This window comes from Pseudorca crassidens, chromosome 11, assembly GCF_039906515.1.
Source record: "Pseudorca crassidens isolate mPseCra1 chromosome 11, mPseCra1.hap1, whole genome shotgun sequence".
In the NCBI taxonomy this organism is placed as follows: domain Eukaryota; kingdom Metazoa; phylum Chordata; class Mammalia; order Artiodactyla; family Delphinidae; genus Pseudorca; species Pseudorca crassidens.
In genome coordinates, this window is record NC_090306.1 from 60,798,125 (window position 1) to 60,825,765 (window position 27,641).

Below are 27,641 nucleotides of genomic sequence, written 5' to 3' on the forward strand. Positions count from 1 at the left end.
GTCTAAAAAATTACCTTTGTCCTCATCACACTCGCAGGGATGACCTTCCACTTCTCTTCATTTAACAAACTCATGCTGAGCCTTGAAGAACTTGCTCCACATATCACCTTTTCTGTGAAGCCTTTCTCTGAGGCAGAGTTAGTTCCTCCCTCCTTTTTACCCTAGCAGCATTTTTTTTATCCCTGTTATTATCCTGCATTTTAATTTTCTGCTTTTCATGTCTGTCTTCTCAACTCAGTGGTGAATTACTTGAAAGCAGGCGCCATATGTATTTATCCCCACGTTTCCAGTGCTTGGTATCTATTGAATGTGCAATATATGTCTTTGGATAGATACATTTTAATTAAAACTGGGAATTGAGGCTTTACTAAAACTGGAAACCGAGGCCTGATAAATGTAACTCAGACTGTTTCACTGGCAAATGTTCCCGACCAAGGTGATCTCAAAATTTTGTGAAACACTCTACTTTCATGGGAAACCACAGTAAATGTTCAAAGTGCCATGTCATTAGCAAAAGAAAAAAGTGAAAGGCTCTATAGAGTTCAATAGACTTTCTCAAGGAAAAAGTTCAAGAAAAGAATGGAAGGTCCTTTATTACTACCATATATTAAGCGCTAACTGCATGGAAGTCCCTGTAACACATTAAGTCTTGTTCTGCTAATGGCTCTACAAAGTTGGTACAATTGTCCTCATCGTGCACATGAGGAAATTGGGCCTCACAGATGAAGTTCCTCCAAGTCCCACAACTTGTAAATGACGGAGCAGAGATTTGAACCCTGGTCTGTGAGAACCCAAAACCTGTACTGTGCTGCTATGTTATGCTGCCCTTCTCCTGGGTGACCAAGCCAATGACCCTCACACCATTCCACCCTCTCCCAGCCATCCCCATGGGAAGTTAGGGGGAAAATGGGAGGGGGAAAAACAGAGAGAATGTGAACAAAGGAGACTGAAGGATGAGAAGAAAAGGAGAGGGATCGCCTCTTAGAAAATGTATTTAGAATATCTATATATTTTTAAAGCTGCAATGAGATTTCTTCCTACAAAATACAATCTAAAATCTATGCAAAAGAAGAAAAATCTATGAAACTTAAAATCAAAATGTTAGTCCTTGTTAAAGAAGCATTAAAACAAACAGGCTCACTTTATTAATCCACAAACCTAACAACACTCAACAAAAAGCTTCTGTAAATTTTAATTGCAGCAATCTGGACAATGTTTTATTATGACTCACTGACTTGAGCCACAATGTTTGCGCAATATATTTTGCCCTGCATTATGAGACTGTACTTGCAGTGAAATGCTACTATGCATACTCAATTAAAATATACCAGACTTATCAAAATAAAGCATTTGGGGAAATAGCGTGCTCTGTATTTGTTTACTTTCCTTTATAAATCCTGCATGTCCATGGAATAAAATCCATAAATTTGTTCTTCTAAGTGAGCTGTACAATTCCTTCCCCTTACTTTTACTATTACTATCTGCTCAACACCTCTTGTTTTTCTTTCATGAAATATGCTTATCAATGGTTATTTATTCTCTAGTGTTTGAGATAGAGCTCGTTCCTAACATATAGAATGGTTTCTACTAGCTACTCTACAGATATGTCCCCAGAAGAAGAGACAGGAAGTTCTGCCCTGTACTCTGCAAAGGAGAATGTGTCCAGTGATGGCCGCTCACTCACCTGAGCTAACCACTTCCTTTCTCCTCTCTCTGGGTTGTGCTTTCGAAGGTACTTCCCTCTCTTTCCTCATCCAACAAGTTCTAATGCTCCTTTTTTCTGTCTTTCTTCTGAAAATTGTTTATGAGATGAATATTCCGAAGTTTGCTAATGTTTATAGGTTCATAATCCCTTTGTCAAAAATGTCAAGGTCACAGATGCTGCAAAGGCAGAATTTTGGAGGATTTGAAAGATAGACTACATTGGAAATGATATCCCATATATTACATAAAACCCCCAGTGGAATCTGAGGAAGCACCCTGCAATCAAACACATCAACATTTCTCTGGCAAACTGAGCGAATATTAACACGAAACGAGAAAAAGACTATAAGCAGATTCATGTCCGTTCAGTTCACATCATGCCACCAAGTTTGTTTCAGAAACCTTTCCTTTTTCAGACCTCTTACGATTTCAGAATTGCAGTTGAGAGATTGTAGATCTGAATATACTCTAGCAATGGGCCTTGGGAGAAGCATCTCTGCCAATGGGAACCTGTTAGCCTCTCATCATTTTGGAGCAAGGTGTGTGGTCTGTCTGAACCCTGACATTTAAATATGAGCATGTGGACACGAGAGATGGTTAAAAATCCTAAAAGCGTAGTTCTAAAGAAACCATAAGAAGATCCACCACAATGGGCACATGGAACAGTTTGTCTGGATACTAAGGCGATATTTGGCAGAATTTAAAAAACATGGGAATGAGCAGGAAGATCATTTAATTTTAAGTGTTTTATTATTTTTCTTCTCATTAATCGTATTCTTAGTTTGAAAAGAAAACCTCTCCCTGCTTTACATGTGAATTTGACTGGACACATGTTCCCAGGAAGCAGGCTGCCTACCAGTAGAATCATGTTCATTATCATACATGAAATAAAACAAGGAGATCAAAATGAGCTAAAGAATTAATAATATCATGTACCACTGTTCTTTCTTTTAGCGTGTTGTGAACATGTGGATATATTTAAAGGTTTCCTTTGTGTTGGATAATATCAAAGACAGATCCGATTGATATTACATAATAAGCTATTTCAAAGTAATGAATTAGCTGAACTAATGCTTTCTTGCTAAAAAAATAATTCTGAAAGAAAATAGATCTTTATTCTTAAATCCTCCTCCTTTCTCAATTAATTAGACTTTGTTGGTAAAAGGAAGTTAAGAAATTCAGCATAAGCCTGATTATATCATGAATGTAAAATGAGCAGGGCAAATAATGGGCTCTATACTCTTTCAAACAAGTTAAATAAGTCCGTAATAGCCCACCAGTTGTGTAAACACTATTTCACTATACCTGTAAAAGAACTATTGACTTACCTGTTAACTTAAATTATCCTGGCATGCTTCAACTAAGCTTATTAGTAATTCATGCGGTGTACACAAATGTTTTTAGTTGTGGACTTTTAGCAAAGATTAAAGAATTAGGAAAGCATCCGTTTAGCAAGCCCAGAAACACAAACTACACAAACTGTTCTTTACCAGAACTGATTTTAGGAACTTGCAAAGAGTCTAAGAAGTAAAAAGGGATTTCAGTCCTGGCGTGAGATATTCCCATTAACAGTCAGCTCATTAACAGGCAGATACCTTCCAAAACCATAAATAATATGAACATCTCACCCAGACATAATACCAAATGAATCTACTTTAGCCTACTAACCTTACTATCACATGTAAGGGGTGGAGTCGTTTTTCTCTGGCATCTCACTGCTATGTATTCCTGTGGGTAACTGGTTGTCGAAAGAAACTAGAAATATATATATTTAAGGGGGAAAATGTTGAATATATACTTGTCCTTTCTGTCACAGGAAAAAACCACCATTCTCTGCTCCAAATGGTTCCACTGCAGTCCAAAAAGACTACACTTTTATTTTTCTTTACCAAAATATGTGAATTTCTTTCTCAATAAAACAATAGCAAACCCAAGACACTATTCAGTTTAACCCTCTGTATGTCTAGAATTCCCAAGGGATTTGGGAAAGGGTAAAGAACTTAAAGTCAAAAGACTCAGGTTAGAATTTGGTTGCATCACTGACTTGTTAGTCACCATTAGGAAAATGACTTCCATTTCTTATCCTTAAATTTGGGGTAAGAATAATGCTGACTTCATAAGGTTGGTATGAGGTGAGGACTGAGTGGGAACATGTAAATGTATAGAGCTGAGTCAATGCTTATGGTCCTTATCATGCAATTTGATAACTTGATCTTATAAATTAAATGTTATTTGCCATAAAACAGAGAGACCACTACTCAGAGCCCTTACTAGAGCTTGCTTTCTTTTCTTTTTTTTTTTCTTTGTAGTACACAAGGAATCTGGTTTGCTGTATTTTCTTCTTTATTAGCTAAGATAAAGTAATTAACATATATGCATTCAGACAATAAAATCACTATTAGAAGAACCATTCTTATTTTCAACCCATATGATTTTCTATGTTTTAAGGTCTACACGACCTTGAATTTCATCAGGTCTCACTCACGTATTCATGCTTCCTGGACTTGCAGGTTTTTCCTGAGCATCTTTGATTGCAAGTGATCACAGATAAATCCTTCCTCATTACCTGAAGCAACAAGACAAAACAAAATTGATTGGTTCACCCAGTTGGGAAGTGATGGAGTAGAAACAGCTTTAGATCCAGATGTTTAAAAGAGGACCTTAGGATTTTGCTTTTCTCCTCACTAATGCTTATGTTCAGTTCCTGGTGAGCTCTCTCCACAAGGGAGAATGACAGCTCCCTTGAGTTCCAGGCTTCCTTGTCCTTAGAACTCATGAAGCCAGAAAACAGCCTCTCACCCCAGAGTAAATGACAATCCCCCAGATGGATTCCGATCGCTCTGCTTCGGTTATATACTTACCCCAGGGGCAGGAAAGTGGGGCTACATGATTGACAGCTCTACCAGAATCATCTAAGGTTTGGGAGGTAGTTTCCCAAAGGAAAAGTGTGGAGTGCTCTTACCAAAAAGAAAGAGGAGAAATGTTGGGCATGTGAAAAATAAACAAATAAATAAGTAACAGATGTTCATTACACCTGGCTTCATCCAGCATAGCTGTCTTTCTTCCTTGTAATTGAATCAGAAATCCCTCTGCTTTACATGAATTTGTGAACAAGCTTCAATTCCTGAACAGAAGAGGAAAGGCACTAACACAGGTTGAAAATTTACTCTGCTCTAAGGCAAGTTCCAGAGATTTTCACATTTAGAACTATCTAGGTAAATAATAATCCTCCTTTACAGAGACTTAGACAGGCTCATTCTGGGCTTCTGATCAAATGCCTAAAACTGTCAGAACCTAGATTCAAATCCAGTTCTGCCTGATTCATTCCACAACCAAAGTGCTATGCTCTTTCTGGAACCCTGAAATCATAGAAACTGTTGACAAAAGCCCTCAGTAAGATGATGGACACAACCATATCTGGATGCCTGTGTTGATAAATCAGTCAGTCAATAAATATTTGTTAAGTGTCCACTACCATGAGTCCATTGTATGAGTCCTACAGGTAAAGACAAGTGGCCTACTCCCTGTCTCCAAAGCTATCACAATAAAGTTGGGAAAACAAAACAGATCAGCATTCAAGAAAACTTTAGGGCTCAATTATGTGGTATTTATAACATACACTTTCATTGAGATTCCTGGGATTCCTGTGCAGAGTCTGCTCCTCTTAGATTGCAAGCTCCATGAAGAGAGGTAACTTGCCTCCCTAGGTCATTGCTGTATCATGATTGTAGCTATTCTGCAAAGATTTGTTGCTTGATGATTAATTAGACTATAGTTACAGGAGGTTTTACAGAAAGAGTAAGTCTTGAACTGCTTACTTACAAAATAAGTAATCTGGGGATAGGTTTTTTAAAAAAAGGGTAGGAAAATAGGTAATCAGTAGGCATTCTATAAATGTGGAAGGAATGGCTGGGAGAAGCAAGAATAACGTGAGAATAAGCAAAGGGATGGTAGCGGACGCGATGTGCAAAGGGGCAAGTGAAGGACCAGGACAGAATTAGGCACTGCACTGATATCCAGAAATCAAGGTTAACTCACAGTTTTCAGCAGCCACTGTCAAATTTTCCAAAATCTCTGGGCTGCAGGATCTTTATTTGCAAAATGAAGAGAATGGAGTATATAAAGCTTAGCCACTTTCTCCTTCCATCCAGTCCAAAGAATCACAAGCTTGCTAATGATGGGATTCACCATAGAAAGGAGCATGTTCAGAATACTGATTTAGGTCCAGGAATCTATATATTTTTTCAAGTTCCACAGGTGGTTAGCCAGCTTTGGGGATCACTTCTTAAATGAAGGAAAGTAAATACACGCGAAGAAAAAAATCTTCCCAACTGTAAACTTCAGAAATTTATATGGGAAACTCAGCAGGATGGAAGAAGATTAAGAGAGGCCTTAAAAGCCATAAGGGTTCTCCACCTTCATGAAGCAAGGAGACATTGTGCCTGGAGTGAAAACTGTACATTTTTGTGAGTTGAAGTGGCAGGCTTGGGCCTTAACTTCTTTCAGCCACTCACTCAGGTCTGCAGACGTCGACTGGCTCCTCACCGAGGCCTTTTCTCCAAGAAAGCCCTGAGTCCTTTTCCTCCTTTCCCCTGCGGGTTCCCTGCAGGACACTTTTGAAGAGTGTGAGAACACGCATTTTGCACTGGCAATGGTTCTCACACCTGGGTGGGACTGCACTTACTTAGAAAACCCTGGGACACTTAGGATGAAAAGGCCGCCGAACAAAAGCAAACACCCATCTATCTGTCTGTCCCGCATTGCTTTACTAAAGGTGACTGACTTCCAGAGGATCCTAAATCACTTAAAAAAAACAGTCCCTTCGACTTCTTACCCCGTGGATTAGACAGAATTGGAGTGCTTGCTCACAAGCTGTATTTACTTAGCGATTAGCCCAGCGTTTCGATTTTAGGGCAAAAGCGAGCCAGACAGGGCGGCTTGAGGTAAGGATCAAAAAGGCCACCCATCCTTCGCCTGGGGACGCCTGCCTCCTTACCCTGTTAGTGTAACTGTTTTTCTGGATTGAATTGTAGTCTTTTTTTTTTTTTTTAAGCACTCCATGTAGTCCCTCCATTATTTGAAGTGTTCTTAGAGGAAGCGTGCCGCATCCCTCGGCCCCTGCGCGTCTGTCTGCGTCCGTCTGAAGCAGGTCCCTTTCGGCTCTCTGATCTGGGTCGCCAGGACGCGGGAGGGAGTGGGGGTGGGGATGGGGGTCCCCTGCCCCTCCTGAGGTGCTGAGCGCCGGAATCCGCGCCCCGGAGGCAAAGCTCGAGCGCTGAGAACTCGCCTGCACCTCGCGCCGCCAGCCGCCTCCAAGCCGCGGAGTCGGGAAAAGAGGGAGGGGGTCGGAGGAGGGAAAGTGGGGCCAGGCGGGGGGTGCCTGGGAAGCCGGGCTGCGCTGACGTCACTGGGCGCGCGATTCGGGCTGGAGCGCTTTAAAAAACGAGCGTGCGAGCGGAGATGCTGCTCCACACCGAGCAGGCCGCCTGCAGCAGCAGCGCGCACGGCCCCCGCAGCGGCTGCAGCCAGGGCGCTCCCGAGGCCCGCGTGGCGGCAGGGGCACGGCCGGGCCCCGCAGCGCTTCTCCTCGGCGCCCCCGCCGGGGGCCAGGAGCGCTGCGCCCCGCGCTGTAGGCGCCCGCGGAGCCGCAGAAGCCCGCCGAGCTGCGCCTGGCGCGCCACCGTCCGCCGCAAGCCCGACGCTGCCCTCCCGCCGCGCCCCGCTCGCGGCCCCCTGCCCGGGCACCATGGACACCTCCTCGGTCGGCTTGCTCCTGGCCTTGCCCGTCCTGCTCCAGCTGGCGGCCGGGGGCGGCTCGCCGAGGCCGGGCGCGCTGCTGCGGGGGTGCCCCGCGCACTGTCAGTGCGAGCCGGACGGCAGGATGCTACTCAGGGTGGACTGCTCCGACCTGGGGCTTTCGGAGCTGCCCTCCAACCTCAGTGTCTTCACCTCCTACCTGTAAGTGCGCCTCCACTCCGCTCCGGAAAGGGGACAGAGGGAGGAAAGGAGGCGGGCCCTAGGCCAGGCTGGGGGCTCCTCGGCTCCCGCCTGCTCTGGAGGGGGCGGGCGAGTTTGCAAAGGGCGTCTTGGCCAGGCGTGTTTGGGCCCCTGGGAAATGCACGTGTCTCGGGGTAGCACGCCCGCACTTTCTGGGCCCGCAGAGAAGCGTCTTCAAGTGCAACCCGGGAAAGCGCTAGTGCGCTGCAGCTTTGCGGTCCAGCTCTAGGCAGGTCGCCGCGCGAATTCCTCCGACTGGAGGCATTTGCCTGCAGTGTGGGCATTTGTGCCCCTGAGCCTGGAACCCAAGGGCAGGCTTCCCAGTTGGTCCCTGCCCCAACCTCCCCTCCTTGTCCTGTCGCGTTCCACGAAGAGATGGGCTGTAAAAATTTCCCCAAAGGAGAACTCCAACTCGTCCAGCTCCAAAGGAATTTACTCTGCATCTCTTGCACAGTCGCGTGATGTAACCTTTTTCTTTTCTTTTTCTTTCTCTCCCACCGCCCCCCCCCACTTTTTTTTAAATGAAGTGATTATAATGTGGCAACCACAAACCCGATAAGAGCTGCCAGAACGTTATCTTTACCTTTGGCTGCCCGAGCCGCCCTTTGAAGTGCCCGCGGCCACGGTGTAATCTTTAACCATCTCCTCCTCCGGGGGAGGAAAGGGAAGTGGGCTGAAGGCGGCGGGGCGGGTAAACAGCGGCGCAGACACCCAAGTGGAGACCTGAAGCTCTCTGTCATCCCTCGGGGATCCTCCCAGCCCGTCGTCCCCCCACCACAGACTCCAAACCCCAACTACGGAGACGAGGCAGCGGCTCATTTCATAATCTGGTCTCTGGAAAATCCAGGCCCGGAGGGTAACAGGTGGTCGGGTGGATGTGGTGACACAGGAGGAACCCGATTCTTGGGAACCAAGGCGACAACTCTCCATCGCCCTGTGGAGAGTTTGGGGCTCGCTTCCTTCGCGCAGAGAGACCAGGGGTCGGGACCACTCGGGAAAAGGGGCACTCGTGGCCACAAGGTTACATGTTTAGGTTTGAACTCGAGGCACTGCGGTGAGCCCACCCCAAACCCTGGCAATCCCAGTTTCGGCTTCTCTGATGTACCTTGGCAGGAGTGAGTTGGGATGTTTGTGAACTCGGTCTTTCCTCTGTTTAGTTGTTTTCTGGAGGGAAGAAACATGAAGAGGCTTGCACAACGCTTTACACTAGATAGTGATTCTTTTTCTAGAGACAGAGTGAGGAAGGAAAAAAAAACATTCTTTTTTACTTGCTTTGATTTTGCGTTGAAAGGGAGGGATTATCCTGCTAGATTTTAGTGTTAGTAGACGGCAGTCCCTTCCTCACCTACCATAAAACTATTTTGGCTGCTTTCCCTATCTGAAAAGTTTATAAACTTACTCTATTTCCCCACCAGGTTTCCCTTCAGTGGCACTTAATTGCATGGTGTAGTGATATTTTTACAGTGATGGAAATCTGCTCGCCTAAGTGATCATTCTCTAAGAATTCACATTTCCTCCTCCTAAACAACTATCTGTACTATGAAATGTCTGTACTATTCATCTCCAGTCTCTGGGTTTAACTGCTAAACTCAGTGTTTCAAGAATCACATATTCTCCTGTATCGTGAATTTCTGAGAGCAGATGGCAGTTGCACTGAAGAGCCTAGAACTATTCTTCCCTATCACCCTGAAGAAACTGGCCATACATGAGGGAGTTGTGCATTCCCCCCAATCATTTACCTATTTAAATAATACACTTGTTAGAAAACTTGTTTAAGGATACAGAAAATAAATGTCATGACTTTTTTTCTCTCACTCATTTGTTAGGCTTCTGTTACTAAAAGTTGGTGTAAGTAAAATACTGCTTCAAATCATTTCCCACATACCTCAAATGCAGTTAACTGCATCCTCCATGTGCTGGGGAGATCTGACTGCCACTGTTCCCTATCTATCATTATGGATAACCCCTTGGAGTTAAGATACCATTAGGAAGTTAATTGTCAGCTTTTTCTCGTGCTATTTGATGACAGCCTGTATCCTGGCCTAAGGGGAAATGTTCTCATTGTCATATAAAATATTAAACTCAGAGTGTCTGTGGAAAGTGTCACAGTGAAATGTCAAATACTTGCATCTAATGGTTAACATTTCAGGGAATATGAGTGCTAAGTGTAGAAATCAGTCCTGAAGTAAATAACCAAACTGATGTTCTTCGTGATGGGCAATTTCAGAATTGGTCTCCTTATAGAGTACAAAATGCCAGAGGCCATCGGATGCCCTGCCTTGGTGGGTTGAAGGGTTTGAGGTTGGGGGGTTTGTTTTGACAACCTCAGGAACTCTGTGCCGACATTAAGGGTAGATGGTGCCCTCTTTTGGTTACACCTAGAATTAAGTGACCATTTCTCCTTCACTTGTGCACTCACGACCTGAAAGAGAAATCTTTATTTACTCATATTCAAATAAATAAGCATGTGCTTTACTGGTTGTATTATTTTAAGAGATAACTTCATTTTGCTCTTAAATGGGAACACGAAGTTATAGACCCGCTCCGCTGGGGCCCAGTGGTAATTAAGCTTTGATGAGAAAGTTGCAGTGTGCAAAGACTGATGTGGGTGAAAGACCAGACTACTACCTTTTATTGTTTGTAATAAGTTACCACCATTTCTTTGAGTGAAAATGTTATCTCTTAATCTTCCTCCTCTCCCCAGAAAAGAACAAGCATTTCATTTTCTTCAGACTGATGGTAGCAACTTCCAGCTGTACACGTTTGGCAAATACATCTGCCACAATCTGATAATGGGCTAGTCCAACTCGTAGGTAAAGAAAGTTTCTTCAGTCTCTTCATAGAAGGTTAGAGCTGTTTATGTACAGCTTTAGAATCTTTCTTCCCCAGAAAAGCTAAGTCTTAAGCCAGTCCAAACATTAACTCTCTTTTCTTACTGAACTGCATTCTCCAGTGGATCTGTAATTGGACCACTGAACATGCGTGGTATAAACACTGGAAATTTTCAATCTTAATCTCTCTCTCTCTCTCTCTCTCTCTCTCTCTGTTTCTCTCTTCCAGTGATTATGGGCTCTGATTTTACAACAGGGGCTAATAAAGCTCACTCAGCAGAAAACAAGGAACACACCAAGGTTAAGACATAAAAGCAGACAATAATTATTTCCAACGTTTAGTGCATCTCAACCTAGCAGTAGTGATCTGTCAGAAAGAAAGTAGTGCTAGCATCTAATCTTACTATAGGTAAGTTATTTTAATGCATCAAATGTGGACATTTTTGCTAATAAGGTCTTAAAAGTAAGCTCCCTATACTACTTTGATGTATCTTTCATCCAGTTACTGTGGCATCCAAATAGAAAACTAAATCCTAATGAATATCTTACTATAGTAAATATACTTTTCTTTATTGATCTAGAACAGCCATTTTATTTTTAAACGAAAACTGAGTTTTTCCCTGCTATTGCTTAAAGACATGAACGTTTCATCCACAGGCAAATTTATGTCACATAAACTAAAGGAACCAAGAGAAAGATTTTTTTTTATTTAGTTTGGTTACTTTTCCATATGTAACTTTGTAACAAAATTTAATTTTACACGTAATTGGTAAAACTAGTTTTAATTTAAAAAACCAATCAAAAATCTCAATTATAACTAATTAAGGATGCCCTGGTGTCATACATGTGTTCTAAGCACTTAAGATACGGTTTCAAAATTAAAGAAACTTTTCAGACTCTTCCTTGAAAATTATTTAATATATTTCTACTTCTCTTCAAGCAAAGAAAATTATTTTAAATGAAGGAAAATTTTGTACTTTAGAGATGGTTACAAAAGCCTTAATTGTTACAACAGTTTAGGTCAGTTGCAAAATTCATAGTTTGCTCTACAACCTACGTGCAAAATTCGTTAAAAACATAATAATATCAGTGACTTTTCTGCGTTTTAATGAAGTTCTTTCTTTTTCTTCAGGATGCCCGGGTTTTCTTAGTAGTGTTTTTGTTATGGGGGCAATTATTGAAACTAAGTGACTGAGTTAGTCTGAGTGATTTCTTTTTTAAGTAGTGGCTCTGATTCAAACAATTTTGTGGTGTAGATTTAGAATAAATATTTTACTGAATATGTTCAACATGTGCATGGCAGAGTTTTTGTGACAATAATGAATTTTTACATACAGTAAGCATGATCCTCAATCAGATCTTCGATCTTTTTTCCCGTTACACATTTGCTTCGAAGTAAAGGCAGAGTTCTGATCTGCAACGAAAGGTGGCAGTCACAAATGAGTTAGAAGATTGGAATAAAAAAATAACCTTTGTAATTAAATAAAATTATACTTTAATAATGAAACCATTCCCACTTGGATGTGCTTTAAAAGGTTCAGAAACACAAAACTAGTCTATAATTTCTCAAAGTTTTTAACTGAACTGTTTGTTTTTAATTTCCAAAACATGTAACTGTCAAAAGCATAGACATAATAACCAAGTAAACAATTAACTATCATAAAATTAGAGACATTGCGGAATATTTATAGTTTTACAACTGATACCTAATATCTACTTACCTTAATAAAGCATTTTATATATTTCTTCTATTGAATGTATACATTTAAGTCATTTTAGCTATAAATTTAAGTATGTTTCCAATTAAACCAAATCATATGCCATAACATAGAAATGAAAAACAGTAGTGAGTGCTGCACTGAGCAATTTTGTGAAGTAATTCTTTTGGTTTTGTTCAGTTATTTATATAAATTTAGAATAATGCTAAATGGCACATTTCCTTGTAAACACCCACAAGTGGATATTTCTGGTAAATTGAATTCTTCATGAGAAGGCAAATTCCTTCCTATGAGATTCAACCTCCTCACTCCTGGGGCAGTGTTTTCCTTTATACAGTCTCATTTTGTAGTAGAAAAATGAATCAGACTGGCGTTAGAGCCACCACTGATATATTACTTACCAAGCTGATAATTTAGTCCTATTGCCATTTTTGATGTACTGTAGGATTTCATTTGTTAAACTACCCATGAGTTCCAACCTACTACAACTCTTTTATTCCCAGATCTGTCAGCTTTGATATACAGTTTTATTCAGTCATTATAGACGCCAACTACATGCTCAGTTTCACCCATGGAACTCCTTAGCTCTGGGAAAAGGAGACATTGCATAGGCTGTGTGGTGGAATTTTTTATAAAAATTTTCATAATTCAAAATTAATTTGGTTCTCCATAGGTGACATGGTAGGAAACAGGCTCATTCTTGAAATCTCTGGCATTTTCTCCCACCTCTTCAAGTTAATTTTTTTTTTTTTTACACTGATTGAGCCCAGTGGAAATGCCTTATTTGAAAGTGGTAGGTAGAAGAACGTTGATCATTTGATTTCACGATATGGAATAATGTTATCTAGTAGTAATGCTAAAAGACTGTTAACAGGGTGTTCAAATTAGTAGGTTAACTTTTTTTTCCTTTTTTTAATTAAAAAATCTTTACTTTTAATTGAGATATAATTGATGTATAACATTAGTGTCAGGTGTACACATAAAGATACAATATTTGTATTGAAAATGATAGCCACGATAAGTCTAGTTAACATCCATTAACCACACATTGGGTTAACTATTTTTAAAATGCTTCGTAAGCAGGAGTACTTCCTCATACCCTCATTCTCAGTGTTTAAATCTGGGATTGGAAAAGCTGGAATTTACTTTAAAAGTATGCAAAAGAACCAACCATTGTCCATGAAACCATATTCCTTAAAATTAGATGGAATAATTCTCTGGGAGGTAATGATGGGCTGTCTTTCCTTCAGGGTTTATCTTCCTCACTAGACTGTGAGCTCCGCCAGGCTAGGAAATCTTCTACTTTATTTCCCAAGTGCCCACACCAGTGCCTGGCACAGAAGAGATGTTCAGTAAATACTTGTAATGTTGAATTGAATAGAATTGGCTGAACCAGCTGCTGAAATCCCAGTGGCTAAAAGAGCCCAGAGAAAGACAGATGAGAACTACTCGTCTGCAAGTAAGAGAACAACACAAGGCTACTGGTATCCCACAATTATGGCTCAGCCCCATTGGAAATACAATTAAATTGTATTTTGCTTAAATGATGCCGTGACTTGTTTAACAAACACACCAGAATTTACATGTCTAAATTACTTTATGATTGTAATGACACTAATTATAACAGCTGACGTTTATACTGTTCTTCCTGAGTGCCAGGCCTTATGCTGCTACTTTACTCAATCCCACATCCCACAACAACCTTTTGACACAGGTACTATTATCATCCCTATCTTGGGGGGCCCGTTAGCTTATTGCAAGGCTATTTCCATTGCTCAAAATGTTTGGGGGGCCTCTTTGAAATTATCTTCAGGGCCAGTTTACCAGAAACACAAGAAAACCAGCCTTCTAATGTTTAGCTATGCCTCATAGTAATTGTAATTGGTGCTGAAATACTTCTTCTTAGGAACACAGTTTATGAAGCTCTAATACCACAAATATTTCTTCAAGGAATCCTGGGAAATGCAGTTTTTAGTTTTCAGTAAAATGAGAATAATATTATATAGCTTAGGGCCAATCTTTTAAGTTTAGTATAGTTAAGTTTAAGTTTACCTTTTCACATATCCATTTTCTTACTACCACAAAAACGATTTCTCTTGTCTCCAAGTCGAAGATAAATTGTGGTAGTGCCCAAGTATTATAAAGAGTGATCAGCTGACTAATAACTTCCAAGTTAAAAATGAAACTTCTTTTTTCTTCTATGACCAGATCTATGTGTCAAATAAAGTAGCTGAATTCTTTGGGACTATTTGTCAATTCAGAGAGACATGAACCTTCTTAATAGGCCAATTTTATTTAAGTTTGTATTTACCTTTAAAACTGATGAGATAAGATGAAGTGACACATCATTTATTTGATTGAGAATGGAGAATTATTTCAAAGTTTTATCTACTTATCGATCACTCTGTAAGCTCTGCACAGTTTAACAATTAAGCCAGTGATACAGACGTCTGTGTAAATAAGAAATCTGGATAAGTCAGAGAAAAGTCCCTTCCTTCAAACAAAGAAGAACTTTTCCTGAACTATCCATTTAGTTTCTTCAGTCCTTCAGTTCATTTGCTGCTGTAAACCTATGTGTTAATCATTTATTGTATTACAAAGTCAACATGAAAAATCAATAGCCGACCAATTAATTATAAAGCATATTCAATGTAAAGAACACCTCCTCAAGGAAGAACTGATGTTTAGAAAATTTAGGTTACATTGGGATATAATCTCTAAAAGCTCTTGCAACAGTACACTCAACTGTAGTTTTCTGTGAACATTAATCACTTAAAATTATAGCAGATACAAACTATTCAGTACTATATATAAAATAGATAAACAACAAGGTCCTACTGTATAGCACAGGGAATTATATTCAGTATCTTGTAATAAACCATAATGGAAAAGAATATGAAAAGGAATATATATGTAAAAAAATTATTCAGCAATCCCTAACTTTCAGGGTCTCATTTTTAACATATGCACATTTTTTCCATGTTCATTTTGCCCTTCTTGGCTTCAGAAGGAGTTTGATTTCATCTCCTAACGAAGACTGTGATGGTCAAGGGGAAAGAAAGCCATCTCTCATGCACACATTAACACACACACAGCAACACACCAATAAGAAACAGTTTCCTTTGTGCCACTTGCTCGGTGGAAATGATACATAACATTGACATGGCATGGCAGTGGAGAGCCAACCCTTTTAAGGGGAGACACCGAGGAACTGGCTGTGAAGGCACCTTCAGTTAGCTTCAGAAGCTGCAATGCAGAAGACAATTGCTCTGGCAATGGGAGCCCAACTCCAGCTGGGAACGCGTGCACCGAGCTGACCTTCCTCGTCAGCCTGCCAGCTGAGATTAAGCTTTCCTCAAGTGGTCCCTTGTTAGCCCAAACTTTTCCCCATTGTTGCTCATCTTTCACAACTGGAAGCCAAGTGTTTCAAACTGTTACTCAATTTGGCAGCCAAATTCCTTTATTTCCTCCTTCCACCTCCTTTTCTGCCTCTCTCTCTCTGTCTCTCTGTCTGTCTGTCTGTCTGTCTGTCTCTCTCTCTCTCTCTCTCTCTCTCTCTCACACACACACACACACACACAGTGATGACGAACCTTACATGCACGCCTTCCTTTCCAAAGTCCACACTAAGAAGAGAATCTAAGAATTTTTATGTTTTGCTAAAAAAACTAGTAAACACTCTTGTGCTCCTTTTTTTCTTGAAACCTTGATTAAGTAGAACAGGGACCTCTACAAAAGATGTCTCTTTGCAAAAATAACCTTCCTTTGATCAAAAAAGCCACAAAAGTGTACTTCTCGGGAAAATAGAAAACCACACATGATCTCAAGTGGAAAAAATATAAAGAATTTGCTGATTTTTTAACCTTAGCACGTAACAAAGATATTATTTTAAAGTTGGTTGGTTAATGTGGGCTGTGTTAGAACTTTCATTGTGTTGTGTTTGGGTTTACCCAATGTTATTTTAATGAGTTTATTGGTTCGACACACAAAATACCACATGGCGCTTGAAGTTTTTAGGTTATAAATTTTCTTGTGAGGCACTTATTTGAAGGAACTCTGTTACATAATCAATTGGTCTTTAAATCTATCAGCACAAAAATAACCTTTCACTTTTTGTATACATATACGGTGAAGATTATTTGATTATAAAAATTTCCATGGAAGGAGCTACATTCCTTAATCGTCTATTATGTGTATATATTAAGATGTTCACAATAAACATTTATTTCACAATGTTTGTTGAATGAATCTACAGAATGAGTTTGGAGTCTTCTAGTAAAGACTGAAATAAGAAATCCTCCTCTTTATTTTCTCTTCATACTTCTTGTCCTGAAGGGACCCTTAGCAGACCTGCTTGCATTTAGCCATAGATGTACTCTATAATTAGTAGTGTTGTCTGCCCAATAGAGTAAAGCCTAGAAAAATATGGCATGAGAGATGGAAAGGGTGTGTGGAAATCTGCCACCCAAGAAATAGCACAGGCAGAACAGAGAGACAGTGAGACCTCCGCTAGGCATTCAGCCCCGGTTGGTACATTTCTCCTGAGTCTGTCCTTATCCTTCTCCATCCCTCTCTTCCAGAGAGTATCAGAGGAGGACTGGAAGGATGCATTTTCCTTATCTCAGACACTCTACCTCCCAGGGCTTCAATCTACAAGACGAAGGGAAGTTTAGAAAGAAGAGTCTTGGGGATTAAAGTTATCAACTCTTAAACGCACTGAAATCGGGGTCTTTGATTTTAACTTGGGGAAGCCACCATCCCTGTGGTGGGAGACCTGAACTCACTGAAGCCCCCATCCCCCAGCAGCTGTTATTCTCCGGGGCTCAGTGCAGCGGAGTACAGGAGGAAGTTCAAGATCTTTTTTCATTGAGTCTTCAAGCTCGGCTAGCAAAAGGAAATCCTAGTTAAACCAGATTCTCCCAGGGTGTAAGCCTATCTCATTTGAAGATCTCAGAAGTTTTAGCAGCATGATTAACTGAGAGCAAGGATCCACCTTCCAACTTACAGCTGCTGGCTTGAGCATAAAGTCCACTGCCCCAGGGTCTTGTAATCCTGAGAAGTGTTAGGTGGATATGGTCTGGTCCTGAATGACTATTACCGAGTAATTTGAAGCCCCCTTTGCCTTAGCTGTAGAAACTCCTCAGAACATAGTTAATTGTATAATGGGAAGAGAAAGGCTAATTTTGGTAGATTTATGTTAATTACAGTAAAACCAATTCAGAGCTCGCACTAATAGCTAACTACATTTAGAGTAAGCTCTACTGTAAAGAACTAAAAGGATAATCTTTTATCCACAAATTACCAGAATGACTAAGCTGTATACCTAAGGTCACGTTACACAGTGCAAAACTGAAATTTAATCATGATTGCTAGAGCATTACCCTAATTGTGCAAATAAGTGGAATTAAAATCACTTAGATGGGTTGCAGAGGTTTTTGATGAGTCAAAAGCTATGTCTACCCATAGGCTTTAGAATAGAAAAAACCTTGGAGATGACCTAATCCAACACCTTCATTTTCACAGATGATGAAATTCATGCTTAATAAGAGGTAAACAACATACCCAAAAATCACATAACTGACAAGGATGGAATTGGAACCCAAGTCTCCCAAAACCCCCGGTTGAATGCTCCTTCTTTCCACCTTTTCGCTCCAATGCCAGATACTCAAGTGAATTCTAAAACTCCCAGTTACTTTTCTAGATGTTACCAAGTATCCTGTTGCTTATGCATATTATATGTTCATATCTAGGTATGTGCCTGAATCTCAACCTGATAAGATTTTGGCCCACTGTAGATACAGATAAAGTGTCTCTGTTATCACCTAAAAAATCCGTAAGGCAGAAAGAAGCAATCAGATTTCGTTTGAGGAATAAATAACTTCCCAAATTTCAGTTCATAGTCTTTAAACATGTCTTTACTGTAACTTAAACTTCACTTGGGACTTTAATTTGACCAAATTCAGGTAGCCTTCTTGTCTCTTGTATCTGTTCCCTTTCTCCCCTAGCACTGAAATTGCATTAATTCTGGCTCTCCTCCCTTTTTGCCTGGATAACTGTGGCAGTCTCCTATCTTGGTTTGCATAGACCCCCAAGACACACACACTCCCTGCCACCCCACGAGTTTGTCCAAGATGAAATTCTGCTCACGTCTCCCATACATTCAATCCTTCAGTGGTTTCCTGTGGCTTTCACAGTAGAGTTTAACTCCTTAGTTTAACCCACAAAATCAACTTGTCTTGCCTCATCCCCCACTCACAAACCCTGTTGCCAGTCCCCCCTCCCCAACCCCCCACGTTCTCTCCTCTCCAGCCATATCAAACCACATCCTGCAGTTTCCATGTCTCAGGCCTCCCCAGGTGTTCACATGTGTTGGTCTCTGCTTGGAATGCCTTTCTTCTTTTTCATCTTTCCAACTTCTATGAGTCTTTCCATACTCAGTTCAAACATCACCTCCTCCAGAAAGCTTTCTGTGACCCACCATTTTCGAAACCTGTCTGATGCTCCCACATCGTCCTGAGCTCAGGCTGTCCCAGCACTCACCACCTGTGATCACCATACTTGATCTGCTTGTCTGTTTTCACTACTGGACTCTATACTCCCCTTGAATTGTAGATTTTCTTGGACCAAAGAAGAAAGGAGTCTCACTGGATTAGAACACAGAATCCCTAGGTACCAATCATGGTTTTCATTTTCTGTACTTTATGATGCTTTGCTATCTTGGGGCCTTGCTTACCCAGGAGGGACTGCCTCGTCCAGGGCTATCCCTGGAGATAGCAGCGACTCCCCCTGCAAGTGCGCCTTTCATGTGCAAACCAAGCAACCCAAAGCCCACACCCCCAACCTCCTTCTTTATCAGGCTCTTGCAGGACTCTTACACACTAGGTCAATATTTCCTGCCCTAATCACCCCAGGGCCAGGTACCAGATAACTCAGGGCAACACCTACACCCTGAGCCTGATGACATTATTCAAACTAGCCAATTCTAAGTCTGCCTGTCCCACCCATTCCTTCCCACGGAAACCACAGTAAAGGCTCCTGCCCCTGCTTTCTTCCCTCTCCTTCTTCTACCCACCATGTGGTCCTGCATGGCCGATGTGCCCCCCTGCTCTTGGCAACTGTGAATGACAAACCGCCTTTTCAGTAGCAGTCATCGTGTGCTCTATAGGCAATACTCTACCTGAATAACTTTAACACCTACATCTTCAAACACCCTTTGCCCCTGCATGCCTGTGCCTGGGCAACTTCAAAAGCCGTTACGGCCGGGGCACACCTAAGGGACAGTCAACACCATTTTCCCTCTCTAGGGGACACTCTCTGTTCCCCTAAACTCTACGTAAGGCTCGCACATCATCCACGCCTAAGATACAAGGTGCCGCCAAACGTATAACAGAGAGTGAGATAAGCTGATTGACTCTCCGGGATAATCTTATAATGTGGTGACCAAGAGGCCCTTCCCTCTGAACTTGGCGGACTGCATTCTTTGTAAACTCCCAAAACAGAAAAAAAAAAAATCAAAAAGTGCTTTTTAACAGTTTTACCCCTAATTTCTCATTTGAGTCTCATAAAGTAGTTATGAGTACCCCTACTTTCTTTTCACAAAGCTCACAGCCCTGTCTTGAATAACCTTAGCAGGTTATTCTGCATCTCGGTTTTCTCATCAGTAAAATGGCCATAATAATGACATTTACCTCGCTGGATTGTTGTGAAGATTGGTAAGATAACGTATGTAAAGAACTTTGCGTAGTACCTCATACGTGGAGCATGCATGAAATGTTAAATGTTATTGGTTTTGTCGGCCACGGTGTTACAGTCGTTATAACACTAAACCCATGTTTTTCAAATACACAGTGTTGCCTCTTGTTGTTATCCCCCCAAAATAGTTAAATCAATTGCCCTAAAGTTTTACAAGTGTAAATGCAATTTTCATTAAACAAGATTTTTTAATGTTAAAAATGAGAGGAGAACAAGATGCCTACTGGGTACAAGAGTAGGGGAAGGAAGAAGGGGAAGTTTGAAGTGCGTAAGGCATCACCCAGTACCTGTTCAAGGAAAGTAAAATTTAGCCTTCATCCCTGATCCTCGGTACCAAACAGATAAAAGATTCTGTGTATTGAATGAAGTTCCACATTTTCACGTGTGTGTATAGCGTTGGGTAGACACTGCACGAATCTCCAGGGTGGCTGACACTGAGTGAAGCCTTTGTCACAGATTGTGGGCTGGTGGCCCAATGTTAGGAGTACAGTCCTCAGACGTGATTTCATGAATGGCCCACAATTTGTGGTCCTGGGCTTGAATTGCTTTTATCCTCTCGTTTTTCACCTTAACCATCCCCACGATTTTTCCTGAGTATGTGGGGTAAATTCAGCTTGGTAACCTCTTGGGCTCTTAGAAGCTTCCGTCCCAGCAGTTGACTTGCTATAGCAGCAGGCGAGAAATGATGGATTTAGGGGGACTAAGAGGGAGATAGGGAACCCAACCTTTCCTCAGAGCCAAAGATGCACTCAGGGAAAAAAAACAAAATTTCAGCAAAATAAAAATGTGGGGCTTCCCTGGTGGCGCAGTGGTTGGGAGTCCGCCTGCCGATGCAGGGGACACGGGTCCGTGCCCCGGTCCAGGAGGATCCCACATGCCGCGGAGCGGCTGGGCCCGTGAGCCATGGCCGCTGAGCCTGCGCATCCGGAGCCTGTGGGAGAGGCCACAACACTGAGAGGCCCGCGTACCACACACACACACAAAAAATGTGTTTTCTTTTTATATTAACAACTGAAAAAATAATTATACTCTAAGGAAAAAAACTGATTTAAGGAATAGGCTTATGTCTATCTGAAAATACATTCAAAAGAGTTGAACTTTCATGAGGAATTTCAGTAGCTGTTTTCAGTAAATAAGCAGTTCTATGCAATTACTGGAAGGATGTTTGCAGTCAGTGATGACAACGAGGCTAAAATTATTTCCTGGGGAATCATAGATACCAGTGACTTGAATCTGGGATTGGGGGCGGGATTCAAAGTTAAACAGGAGATCAGAGTACCACTCTGCTTATATTTAAGCACGAGGCCTCTGGAATTAGGTCCAGTGGACCCCCAGCAGAGAGGGGAGATGCATGGGTGGTTATTGGACTGGACAGTCTTTTAACTCTGCTGGATAAGCCCATGTCACCATCTCTACAGATTCTCGGCACCCCTCTGCAGGAGAAGCAAGCCACTTTACCCATGACCAACAGAATCAAGAGAGCAGGTCTGCAAAGGACAAGGGAAATCTCCCCCATAGGAACACTTTTCTCTCTTACTAAATGTGAAAAGATGATTCTGGAATTCTCAAGTGCCTACTGAATTACTAAAGTAGGAAGCTGATCTATTTTGAAGCCCTAAAGCCAGAATTAAAAGAAACTTTCAGACAGACATTATGTGTTATCCAGCACCACAGATTGGAGAAATGGGATCGATCAGCCTGGCTTTAGAAAGCAGTCTAAATAATCACTAAACCAAGGGGGATCGAAGGCAGCAAAAGTTGAACAACTTCAAATGAAGAGTCAGAAGGGTCTGTCTCTCAGGCAAAGCAAAGTTCTTTAGGTGGAAGGGGAGTAAGAGGAAAGTGACTCTCCCGAGGAGACTGTGACATATAAGGAAGGGATTTCAAAAGTGTCAAGAGACTCAAAGGTGAGGTGAACTGAAGGATCAGAAGAAGAGTGAGGCTATAGGACAAGCTGTCAAGTGTAGCACAGACCCTGGCTACTGTCTCTGCTGTGGGGTTGGCTCACCCAAAGGATGGAGTTCAGTCCTTCAAAGATCTACACACACACACACACACACACAGGCACACACACAGGCACATCTCTGCATTTACACAATGGAAACTCCTTTTGGAAACAACCTCAACATCCCGAAATACATGTATCCACTCTATCCACAAGGCAACTGGCACACTGCTAAGAGTTGGGAAATCATTACTATTATGGTGCAGCAAAACCAAAGAACACCAAAACATGCAAAGGAGCAGTGCTCTAGATTAGAAGTCCAGATCCACGGTTCTCAAGCTTGTCAGCATCTCAGCTCCATGTGAGACCTAATGTGAACCATCTCCAGGACCAGATCACACACCAAACCAACTAAATCAGAACCTCTGGGGGAAGAAGCTAGGCATCAGAATGATTTTTCACTCCCCAAGGCAAATGCAATGTGCAGTCAAGTTTTGAGAACCCCTGAACTAGGTCTAGCTACCCCACTGATATCAGCCGATGCAGAGCCTCCCTGCCTGAATTTCACATCTGTAAAGTGAGAGAAGTGAGCACATGCTCCGAGATAGCTCCTAAATCGATCATTCTATGAGTCCATCAGCTTGACATGTGTGGGTATTGGCCTAGGGCAGGTGTGGCAGGATTGTAGAAAATGGGAGGTTTCCACACACCCACAGTCAAACCCATTTTGTGCGGCAGTTCTGGGAGCATTGTTTACCCTCCTGCAGTGAGCGTCACTTAAAATGACTTTATTTGTTTTACAGTTTAGAGGGCCTCTGTAGGTAGCCTCTGGAGCCCATTCATTTCATTAACATTAAATCAACAAGCAGACCTTCTTTCTGCCTCTCTCAAGCAGGATTAATGGATTTTGGCATGATTTGTGCATCTAGCAGCAAAACCTCGTGCTGAGAAAGCTAGCAGGCTTGACTAATTCCCAGCAGTGCTAACTTCATAAACTTACTTTAGGCTTTTAACTTTGACTGAAGATGAAAGGTAATGACTTCACGCTGTTACATTTGAATGCATGATACTCAAGATGCATTAAAGAAACGATACAAAATGACAAACTATTTGATAAATTAACATTATATATGTTTGCATGTGTGTGTATATGTATAAATATGTGGTTTATATGCTTATGAAAATACTCAATTTTGTGATGGAAAAAATGGATCCTCTAAAACACTGAGATTCACCTAATAAGTAATCATTACACTAGATATGGTATTGGCAGATGCGTATGTAAAGTGTAAGCATGAGAACCTATAGTCTGAATATTGTAAACACGCTAATAGGAGGCCCAGTGTTGCGGGAAGCTGTAACATGATGAACTGTTGAATATGAATAATTTTCTAAGAAGCAAAATGATTCTACTCTCTGAGACCAGTTAGCACCTATAAAGAATCCCCCATATGACCATGCTAGCCCTTTTTTCTTCCAGACAGTCTTAAATTAAATTCAAAATTCAGAGGAGTCTGCATGAAGAAGAGAGAGAAAAGGGAAAAATACAATATTTCCAGCCCATCTGACAAGACTGAATAAAAACCTTTTGATCAAAGGGTCTTAAGTACACTTTACTGGTGTGACAAACAACATTTTTATCCCTTTATTACATTTATTTTCTTCTGAAAACTGCAGTGACCAGGGTATCGTTTGTGAAAGAAAGCTGGCAGGGTTGTGTTCTTTGATTCCTAATTAACACCTTCAGTCTCAAAAGAGAACCAACAGAAATACCATAAAATGTTGCAGCTGCATTGTGATTCCGCTTGGTTGGTTTGCTAAAAGTCGGCTGGGCATTGGCAGCTGCAATAAAGAGAAAGCTCAATGGATGTTTTGTATTGTGCCCACTGAAGTGAAAGAAGGCAACCATTTTAATTTTCAAATGGGCAGCTGCAGAGGGAGGTTTAAATGGAGCTAAATACAAGATTTACTGTTAATTTATAGTAAATAAACAAAGAAAATAAAACCTAACTTTCAAGTTTTTACGGTCACGTAGAAATTTTAGTGAGAAATTATGAAGGACAATAATTTGGGAGCCCTTTAGCTACTGATTGGAGGAATTTGGCAGCAAGGAATCACATTCAGTATTAAAGTCAAAATGGGCTTTTGGAAAGAGCTGAGTAAGCCAAAGCTTTAGAAGTTGACATTTCCACTTTGAGAGGTAAAGGTCTATCTTTCCTGTCTTTGGTAATATAACTCCCTCATCCCACTTTATTGAAACCCTAAAATTCATTCAGATCAGAATTGAGTAAGATTCCCTACACACACAGCCCCACCTCACTTTTTTTAAGAGCATGGAGTTGAATTTTGCCTTGAGTAGGGGAATAAAGAAGGCATTTAACTCTGGTCAGATAAATCTCACTCACATTCAAAAATGCAATTAAGGAAATATGTAAATCTAGATGTTTCATCAAATGCTAGCTAAGGGGTGACTAGTTCTTTTCGAACACAATGACTGAACTAAAGAACTTTAGTGTGTGTGTAAGAACCATTGTCCAAGCTGCAGTCCCTGTTGGAAACAGAGTCCGGCCTGGCCGTGGGAAATACCTACATATTTGACACAGGCCTTATTTCTGAGAGAAAGGGGATGGGAGAGAAAGTATGGCGATTTTACTGTTGCATTCTAATCAGCCATGATCTGCCTAATTTGCTTTGATCAGGAAGATAAACTAATTTTTCTATGGGCTGGATAAAAGTAATTAGCAAGCCAAAGCTTTCATGTTATTTCAAAAGAGCTAAAGTAAAGAGGATCAGAAATTGTAATGGTGGGAGCTAAATACATCTTTTCGGCTCATCTGAGAGCATTGTTAGTTCAAAATAGAATACTGACACAGAAGAGGAGCTCCAGCTAAAGATAGTTTCCTGGGCTGCACAGCCATTGTAAATCCTGGGACCTACAATGCTATGTAACTAAATAGAATTACAAAGGGTGATTTATAATTGGTATCTGTCATATAGCCCTGTCCTTTTGTGGGGAGACCTTTACCTTCATGTGAAAAGGTATGATTATTGCCTCGTCCTAGAAACACTGTTGGTTTTTCCAAAAGCTCTGCATTTAAGTTGTTTAAGTGGTTGGAGTAGTTGGATGTGTTTTTTTGAATCCTGAAGCACGACTCCTCTAAAGCACACAGGCACAGCCAGCTTGGGATTCTACAATCTTAGATATACTAGAGTGAGATCTGAGATCAAACTGAAAAGGCTAATCAGGAACCTGACTCCCCAGATGCTTAAATTTCACAGGCTGGTTCACCGGTTTTTGTGCCAGTTACCAACTTCACGAATGCCACATCCTCCTCTCCTGTTTTTTTTTCTAAACACCCAAACACATGTAGTTATTAGATGAGAAGGAAAGATTTTGAAATATAGGATTTTGTTTCTTTAAAAAATCCACTATTTAGTGTACCTTTTTTTCTTGTTGATATGACCTTCGCATTACTTCCTTTTCCAAGCTGTTGTACTAGATATGGTATCTGTAACCCTACTGTAAACTTAATTGCTTTTTTGACTACTAATCTCCTTTGCTAGGGTTCTTAGTTACCAAAGTGTGCATTTCATGTCAGACTCATTGTGTCTTATAAAATAAGTAGATCTTTTAAAAGGATCTCTCCGTGAGGTTGGAGCTCACCAAGTTTCCAAGTTATATAGAAACTATTGTTGCAGAATACCGTAATTCCAAAGGAAACTAGAAAATAAGAGCGCTCTTCTACCTTGTTTTTAAAATTCCTCAAAATCATTTGATTTACTTTTTCTCATATCTTCCCCTTAGTTTGGACAACTACAGTCAACAAACATTTTAACTCTTAAAAGTTCTTAGTAATAGAAGTGTTTAAAAATGCAAATAAGTCTGTTTTCACTTTGTGGCTAAGTATCATAAGGTCTAGAAAAGGTGCCAGCTATAAGGACCAAGAAGCCAATCTGTGGCCGTGGAGGAGATCTTAACAGTGTTCAGCTTCACGTTCTCCACATCCATTCACAAAATTTATATTCATCGATTGCCCATTTTGTGCTAGATGATAAGAGTACTGCAGTGCCCAAGATGGACACAATCCCTGCCTTTGCAGAGGAAACAGACATTAAGAAAAGGCTTATTTAAATGAATATTATTAAGATTATGAAATAGCTGTGATGGAGAATGCGAGTGCACGAAAAGAGAACCTGCCGGTCTTGGTGGTCAGGGAAGATTTCCATTAGGAAGTGACATTTAATCTGAGACTTGGAGGACGACTTGGAGTTGGCCAGAAGAAAGAGAGGGAAAGACCATTCTAGACAGACTTTCCTGTTTAAGTCTGAGCACTGGCTGAGTTCTTCTCTATGCTTTGTGCAACTGCAACATAAAGTATGATGCCAAGGACCAGTAAGTACCTTGTACTTCGGGAGGTCTTCACTCCTAGGGAACAGGGTCCTCCTGTGAGATCTGACCTATCATTACTAGGAACCCTCTCCTAGGAATATATTACAAACAGCTGTATGGCAAGGGGCTCTATAGTTGTCCTCTGGTTTCATAAGTATACTTTCTGCTTTACTAGCGTTTAGTTTACTGGGCATACAAATTCATTTTCAGTCCTGCTGAAACACAATTATGAACTCATTTATTTGCACCCCTAATAATAACCTGAAGAGAAGAGGTGGTAACGCGTTGAATGTTACCATATATGTGTTGTATGCAGGTGGTAACCTGTATGTTTTTCCTGGATTCAATGGGAAGCCAAGAAGTAGAAGGCAAGATTTGCCCTCTGTCCTTCTCTCATTCGCAGTAAACTCTTCCAACTTTTGTTCACAAGGGGGAACTGGTCAGACCTAAGCGTGCACATTTATTCGTTCTTTCAATTATTCATCTAACATTTACTGGGCACTTCCTGTCAGGCAGTTCTAGACTAAGCCTAAGAAACAGATGAATTAGGGAGCAGCCTCTGCTCGCTAGAGTTTACAATTTGCTTGAGGACGACAGACAAGTAAACCAAAGCAGTAGAGTCGCTAAGAGCCTCATTCTGGGGTCAGAGGCTCTATGTTGGAATCCTGGCACTATCACGTATGACCTTGAGCAAATCATTCAATTCCTGCGGCTTCAGTTTCCTCATCTGTGAAACAGAACATTTCTCCTAGGGTTGTTCATGAGGGTTATTATTTGCAGAGCACTTAGAACAGTGCCTGGTAGGTAGTAAATACAAGGTAAGGTTCGTTATCAATAAATATTACAGAAGTCAGTATAAAGTCCCATGGAAACATAGAGAAGGAAACCCCTCATTCCACCAGGAGTTGAAAATACTTCACAGAGAGGGTCATGTTTGCCCTGCCCTTAAAGGATGGAGAGGATTTTCCCACATGGATGGGGCATGTCCTTCAGAATGTGGGAGCCCCATCAGCAGAGGCACAGGAGCGGGAAAGCACACGGAAGGACATTTTCCGGTTTGCTGGATGTGAGGCAACAGCATCTGGGATTGAGAAGAGCTTTGAAGAGAGAGAGCGAGTACAGAAAGTATCTGAGTGGCCCCAAGAAGTCGCAAGAAGAGACTGCGTTTAGCATAGAGAAACTTGGTAAAGTACAGTTCTAATCATGACTGATGCCTGCCAAGTAAGGTCTTGGGTCTACACATGACTGGGCCCTCCACAGGAGACCAGACCTCTAAGGCCTGGGGTTGTAATCTCGCCCTACAA

At 41.3% G+C, this 27,641-nt stretch overlaps 1 protein-coding gene across 1 annotated transcript in view; it reads left to right on the forward strand.

Moving 5' to 3' along the window:
* The first annotated feature begins 7,164 nt into the window (after nt 1-7,164).
* The window catches only part of LGR5 (leucine rich repeat containing G protein-coupled receptor 5), a 120,947-nt gene continuing 100,470 nt past the window's right edge, over nt 7,165-27,641 (forward strand). The window contains exon 1 of the mRNA XM_067697348.1: nt 7,165-7,662. Within this exon, the coding sequence (XP_067553449.1) occupies nt 7,451-7,662 (212 nt within the window). The 5' untranslated portion in view covers nt 7,165-7,450. The remainder of the gene's footprint in view (nt 7,663-27,641) is intronic.